At 33.9% G+C, this 7,924-nt stretch overlaps 1 protein-coding gene across 1 annotated transcript in view; it reads right to left on the minus strand.

The window, feature by feature from the left end:
- CPO (carboxypeptidase O) overlaps positions 1-7,119 on the minus strand; it is a 31,487-nt gene extending 24,368 nt beyond the window's left edge. Inside the window, exon 1 of the mRNA XM_032754771.2 lies at positions 6,970-7,119. Within this exon, the coding sequence (XP_032610662.1) occupies positions 6,970-7,037 (68 nt within the window). The 5' untranslated portion in view covers positions 7,038-7,119. The remainder of the gene's footprint in view (positions 1-6,969) is intronic.
- Between the last annotated feature and the right edge of the window lie 805 nt (positions 7,120-7,924).

The raw sequence follows: 7,924 nt of genomic DNA on the forward strand, positions 1-7,924 counted from the left end.
TTAAAATACAATTCAAAACAAAGCAAAAGCCCTGTTTTGCTGCATATTAAAAATAAAAATTGTACAAAGAATAATTTAGCCATCCAACTAGTATTATCCTCAAACAATGCCAAACTACAAAATGTTTTGATAGAATTAATTAAAATGCAAGTTCCAGTCGTATCTATGTAAGTCCTAATTTTATTTTTTTTTCTGGTTCACTTAGCATCATGTACCACATTAAGCTACTCGAATGGAAATCAATTTCCACTACTTTAAACTTAGAGTTAGACTTATTATTATTAATTGTTAGTAATATTAATAATAATTTAAACTTAACAGAAGCTCTTTGTCCTCAAAATTAAAAATGTTTTATTACATTGTTGAATGAAGGTTGTCCTATTAGCTTGTCCAAATGAAAAGACAATCTCAATGTCTTCATGAGATAGGATTGTCTAAATAATTGGTTAAAACAATAAATATGAATTTTAAAAGAAGATTAAAAGAAATAAATGTTATTTACATTGTAATAGTTGAGAAACGATCATCTTCTTCATGTTATTCACAAATCTATTTCTAATATTTACCATTCATTTGATTTTTTAATAAACAAGGGTGCTTCCGAGTGAGAAATTCTAATATTAAAATATATACTGGTGCAAGTAATATGTTGAGGCTGATTGCTTTACAAAAGATGATCATTTTGTAAAGAAAATACATGTATTTTCTGGTGTATTTAAAATTCATAAAAATTCATTCTTTTTTTATTTTATTTTATTATTATACTTTAGGTTTTAGGGTACATGTGCACAATGTGCAGGTTTGTTACATATGTATCCATGTGCCATGTTGGTGTGCTACACCCATTAACTCGTCATTTAGCATTAGGTATATCTCCTAATGCTCTCCCTCCCCCCTCCCCCCACCCCACGACATTCCCCAGAGTGTGATGTTCCCCTTCCTGTGTCTATGAGTTCTCATTGTTCAATTCCCACCTATGAGTGAGAACATGCAGTGTTTGTTTTTTTGTCCTTGCGATAGTTTACTGAGAATGATGGTTTCCAGTTTCATCCATGTCCCTACAAAGGACATGAACTCATCATTTTTTATGGCTGCATAGTATTCCATGGTGTATATGTGCCACATTTTCTTAATCCAGTCTATCGTTGTTGGACATTTGGGTTGGTTCCAAGTCTTTGCTATTGTGAATAGTGCCGCAATAAACATACGTGTGCATGTGTCTTTATAGCAGCATGATTTATAGTCCTTTGGGTAGATACCCAGTAATGGGATGGCTGGGTCAAATGGTATTTCTAGTTCTAGATCCCTGAGGAATCGCCACACTGAATTCCAGAATGGTTGAACTAGTTTACAGTCCCACCAACAGTGTAAAAGTGTTCCTATTTCTCCACATCCTCTCCAGCACCTGTTGTTTCCTGACTTTTGAATGATGGCCATTCTAACTGGTGTGAGATGGTATCTCATTGTGGTTTTGATTTGCATTTCTCTGATGGCCAGTGATGATGAGCATTTTTTCATGTGTTTTTTGGCTGCATAAATGTCTTCTTTTGAGAAGTGTCTGTTCATGTCCTTCGCCTACTTTTTGATGGGGTTGTTTGTTTTTTTCTTGTAAATTTGTTTGAGTTCATTGTAGATTCTGGATATTAGCCCTTTGTCAGATGAGTAGGTTGCAAACATTTTCTCCCATTCTGTAGGTTGCCTGTTCACTCTGATGGTAGTTTCTTTTGCTGTGCAGAAGCTTTTTAGTTTAATTAGATCCCATTTGTCAATTTTGGCTTTTGTTGCCATTGCTTTTGGTGTTTTAGACATGAAGTCCTTGCCCATGCCTATGTCCTGAATGGTATTGCCTAGGTTTTCTTCTAGGGTTTTTATGGTTTTAGGTCTAACATGTAAGTCTTTAATCCATCTTGAATTAATTTTTGTATAAAGTGTAAAGAAGGGATCCAATTTCAGCTTTCTACATATGGCTAGCCAGTTTTCCCAGCACCATTTATTAAATAGGGAATCCTTTCCCCATTGCTTATTTTTGTCAGGTTTGTGAAAGATCAGATAGTTGTAGATATGAGGCATTATTTCTGATGGCTCTGTTCTGTTCCATTGATCTATGTCTCTGTTGTGGTACCAGTACCATGCTGTTTTGGTTACTGTAGCCTTGTAGTATAGTTTGAAGTCCGGTAGCGTGATGCCTCCAGCTTTGTTCTTTTGGCTTAGGATTGACTTGGCGATGCAGGCTCTTTTTTGGTTCCATATGAACTTTAAAGTAGTTTTTTCCAATTCTGTGAAGAAAGTCATTGGTAGCTTGATGGGGATGGCATTGAATCTATAAATTACCTTGGGCAGTATGGCCATTTTCACGATATTGATTCTTAAAAATTCATTCTTAACATACATTTTCAGGAGCACATTTCATGTCTTTATAAACTAATCAGCAAATATGTATATTTTATACTAACAATAGTTAATGCTTACTGAGCACTATATGCTAGGCACTGGTCAAAGCACTTTATATTATTATCTTATTTAAGTCACTCAACAACCCAGTGGGTATATACTCTTACTACTCTATGCAAAAGTAGTAATGGGTAGTAGTAATTGAAAAGAAGATTTATTTCTTGCAGAATTAAAAATCTACTTAAGACAATAAGACATAAACACATCAAAAGCAAAATAACTTAGTCATTAAATAACAAGGCATGAGGTATGATAAGCTAGTGCCTGATTAAATACCAATTAAATGGTGCACAGACTGTGTTAAGATCAGGAGACGGAGAATTCCAAACTCAAGCATAGCCAATAATAACAACAAATATTTTACTAGCAATTTTGTATGCTAGAAACTGTTCTAAAAACTTGATTTCTATATCATGTCTGTCCATCTATCTATTATCTATCTATCTATCTATCTATCTATCTATCTATCTATCTATCAATCATCTATCTATCTATCTTCATTTGATCGTAGCAATAATTCTTAAGGTAAATACCATTATCCCAGTTTTTTTTTTTTTTTTCCTGAAGACTTTGTTACGTAGGCTTAACTATTCTTTTATTACATCCTAGAAAGAATGGATGAAGTATTCATTAGTCCACTTTTAGGGGCTAAAAAATCGTCCAAATTTTCTACCTCTGATTGGGACTATAAAGAGAATAAAAATAAGTATTATAAAGTCACTGGAAAATCATTTTAACCCTTTCTCAGAATGGAAAGAGGAGAGGGAATGAAGCAAATGAAGAGGATATTCTTTTAACTCCCCCCAACCCCCCACTCCCTGTCTCTCATTCCTCACACTGGCTGTTTGGCCCATCCTGTCCTCCCAGGAAATGAGATTACTGACAATGCTTCCCCAACAGTATTGAGAACACAGAAGCTGGCTCTTCTTCCTTCCTTCACATAGTTTAGCAAATGTTTGGGTTTTTCCTTATCACAGTTATCTACTCAGTGGTTTAGGAAAGGGAGTACACTAAAAAGTGGGGTTTGCACCTGGTGAATTCCTGTTTCAGTTGGGCTGGGATTCCCTGGCAATGCCATAACACTGAGGGGAATAAATTAAATAAAGATAACCCAACACCCTCAGGCATTTGCCTTACTCTTGGCTACAGTGTCTACAAAATGTGTGAGTCTGTTACTTCCTAAACCCAGCATTGAACAACTGGGTCCATTTCATATGCAAAAAAAGTGAATGGTCTGGGATTTAAGTGAAAGCCCCTGATATTAAAAATGCTTATCACTTGTATATGAAACTGAAACACAATACGTAAACCTCAGAAACTCGAATACTTTGTTCAAATGAATGCTTAAACCATATACTTAAAAAAGGCTATTCTCTGTTTCTAGGCAATTTCTTGGGTGATGCATAATACATGTAGAGAAGGGAGGAAAAAGCTGGCTAATCTCCCAAATTATCACCAGTCTCATCTCACTGATCAAATGAAAAGATTATTGTACTTTGTGTATTCTTTTTGAACAGGAATTCATAAAATGTTTAATAGAGAAAGTGATCCTTTGGGGTACATTATTAATAAAGTCTGCAGATCAAAGATGATGGTCTGATAGCATTTTGACTGGAATGTATAAAGAGGCAAAAAAATCCTAATGAATATTGAGGCAAATTTTGTATTTTAAATACTTGGTGAAGAAATAGTTATATGAATATTTCATGATAGTTCTGTATTTTCAAACTTTATTTTTCTGCTTACAAAATTAACATATGCCTAACATGGAAAATGTACAAAGTATGGAGAGGTAAAAAAGGGGGAGAAAAATAGAAAAGAGAAGGAAGAATTATCAATAATTCCACCTCCCTGAGTTAACTACTACTGATATTTTGGCATATTTCCTTCCAGACTTTTATCTGTGCATATTTATTTTTCTTAAATGCAGTGCAGATTATATCTATATATAATTTCGTATTCATTTCTTTGTATTCTGTATTCTACCAAAGACGTTTCCTTAAACCAATGAAAACTCTAATGGTTGCATACTATTTGACAGTAAGAATATGTTACATAGTATCATTTATTTAAACATTTTCTTCTATGCTGCATATTAAAGCTATGTCCCTTTTTGTTTTTATGCTATTGTAAACAATTCTAGAGATAATACCTTATTGTGTAAATCTTTGTTCTTATCTTCTATTGTTTCCTTGAGCTACATTCCAGAAAGAAGAATTAGTAGATCAAAGAGGATGAACATTTTCAAGCCATTTGATTGATACTGCTAAATCCCAAATGATTATACAGAGTTACACTATTTCAGGATGTATGCAATGTATAACATATGGGAGATTACCTCCCTAAATGCTCAAGAGAAATATTACAAAGCTTGTAATCTTTATTAATTTTAAATTTTCCAGACTATTATCACATGTAGTGAATAAAGATTATCAAAGATTGCAGCTAACGTATGTTTTGAGTTGGCGAGAGTTACATAAAAGTGACCATTATTTTTTATATCAATAACCAATAATTTAAATAAAAACGGCCAATAAAGACAAGCACAGTCAAGTGCAGTCATGAGGAACCGTCCAATGGAAGCTGTCTCATCTGAGTCCCACTGCCTGAGCCTAGTCACTTCAATAATTTAACCTGGGCTTGGAATCTAATTTTTTAAATAAAAGTTTTATGTCACATTCATTGTACGATATTTGCAAAATGAATAATAGTTGAGGGAAGGGAAAAAATATCACCAACCAAAGATAACAATTACCATTTTAGTACATATTTTTATTTTATTTTTTAAAGTACTCCATTAGATTTATATACAGCCTTTTTCCTTGAGCATAAAAGATACATTTTCCTATGCCATTAAAAAGTTTTATACTTATTTTTCTATTGTATGAATAATAGCCTATTGTCGTATATCACATATCAGCATTTACATAACCTAACACAGACATTCAAGTTGTTTCCAAATATTAGTATATATTATAAATAAAGTTGTATCCCAGAGCTGCATAAAACTCTTTCAGACTTTAGTTTATTTCCTCAGTATAGATGTCCAGAGGCAGGAACACTAGGCCAAAAGATTTATGTTTTAAGGCTCTTGATATTTTTAAGCAGCATAATTCTTTTTGTATTTCCTGTAAAATATGTAAGAGTCTTCATTTCCAATTTATGGATGAGGAATTTCAGAAAGGAAAATAAATGCCTTATGTATATGAAACCAAGTAAACTAATGGAAAAATGAGAAAGAAATATTCAAACAGGTTTTTGATATTACAGAGATCCTGGATTCCGTAAGTATCTGAAATTGAACCGTCTATAAAGATAAGTAACAAGCTGAGGTCACACAATTATTGTGGGACAAAAATTGGAGTGGGTTTCTATGTTATGTGAGGGCAAGTTTTTTGCAAGATTTCTTTATCCATGAAGCAAAAGAGGAAATACCAATTATAACCACATACACTTCATGAGATATGCTAAATGAGCAAAATAATGATTTGTGTATGAACAAGGGAAAAACACACTTTATATGGAAAGTATACACACACACATACACACACACAGATTTCAATAGAATGTATTTAGAGAAATTATGATTCATTAGGAATAGGAGGAGACCACAGAAATGGGCAAATGACATTAATGGGCAATTTATAAAATGATAAAATTAGTAATAAGCAAGACAAAATATTTACTCTTATAAATCAACAAAATACAAAGGAAGTCAATAATGTGTATTTTTTACTTGTCAATTTGCCAAACACTTAAAAAGTGCTTTCATACACGGTTATTGGAAGTGTAGACTGATGTAATCTTTCTAGAGGGTAATTGGGCAATGTGTAGCAAGATCCTTACATTTTCCTCAGTTACTGACCCAGTGATTCCACTTCTTAGAGAAATAATCAAAGATTTGCAAAAAGCAAAAAAAATTATGTAGCTGGTTGCTCATCATGGCATTATTTGTAAAAATGAAAGAGCAGGAATTGACTAAATGACAGAATATTATTAGCAATTTCAACTATGTTTTAAGTAAATTGCTAATGCCATAGGAAAATTTCTGTAATATAATTTAACTGAAATATTTCAGAAATAGTGCTGCATACATAATCAGGTAGCTATCTGAAAACATTAATAGTACTTATCTCTAGGTGAAATTATTTGGTCATTTTAACATTTTTCTTAATAATTAGGATAATGTGATTTACCAATTGAGATACTATGAAAATGAGGGATATAGAATTTGTATTACAATTTTTTTTCCAATCACAAAACATGACATGTCTATTGGTATATCTCATGCATTGTGTTAGGAAATGTTTGCTAGATACGTATTCACTTATTCAAGGATTATTAGAGGATTATGATTATTCAGTGATTAATTTCAGTGGTCTTTATTATTCTCATCTCATGGTGGTATATATGAGTAGTAAGGAAGGAGAAGCCAGCTGCATTGTTCTTAAAAAAAAAACATTCAATTTAGACAATCTAAATCATAATAATCAGTCCCTCTTTCCACTTTCCACTCACCTATCATATCCCAGCCCTCCAGGAACCAGCATCCCCAAAAGATAAAGGGTTTCAAGCAGAGGCTTCATTCTGCCACAGAGTAAGTTAGAAAATTCTGGGCCTCTCTGGCAGTGGATCAAGTGTCCTTGAGAATGAGTGCATCAAGACTGTGGCTCCCACAATCAAGATGAGATAAGTCAGTTAGTGGATGTCTCAGCAGAAAGAGACTCGGGCAATCGCTTTATTAACTCTCTCATGTCCTCAAACACGTTTTCCAATGGGGGAAATGCTGTACCATTTGATATTTCATTTCTTCTCTAAAACCAAATTTACATGAGCTCTCAACTTCACCAGATCCTGAAATAAAATTCCTCCCTATGTAAAGTCACCTCGGAGTATTTCTAGGAACCCCCATCACTCGTACTCAGGAGGAATCATTCCTGCTCTTCCCCTCACACAGGTTGGATGGGAATAGTAGGCTTGTCTTTCTGAATCAAGAGCCTGTTCATGAGACCAGAAAGAACACTCTGCTCTGGTCAAAATGAACTTGGTCATTACTCAGAATCTCCACTTCCTCCTTCAATCTAAGGCTTTGATTGGGGTCAAATGCCTTCTCTTTTTCTGATGAACCACATCACCAGCTTCTTAAACAAAACCAGATCTCTTCAAATCTGAGCAGTGAAGACAGTTTCAATTCTTTCCCATGTGGATTTTACCCCACACCCCTCTTACATAAAGGACTCTGTCAGATACTCCACCATGCTTTCAGACATAGCCAAGTTATGCTTGAGTCTCATTGACAAGTAAAATTAAAGACTCATGTTAAGACCACTGCTAATAGTCTAACTGAGCAAGGCAAACTTTAGTGCAGAGCAGGTAGAGTATTTAAATGGAGTCCTTGGCATTTAGGGACCCAGTTTAAATCTTCTGTCCTGTATTCATGTATTCGTTCTACAAAAATCTCATGAGTCCCACT

This window comes from Hylobates moloch, unplaced genomic scaffold, assembly GCF_009828535.3.
Source record: "Hylobates moloch isolate HMO894 unplaced genomic scaffold, HMol_V3 SCAFFOLD_1, whole genome shotgun sequence".
Taxonomy (NCBI): Eukaryota; Metazoa; Chordata; class Mammalia; order Primates; family Hylobatidae; genus Hylobates; species Hylobates moloch.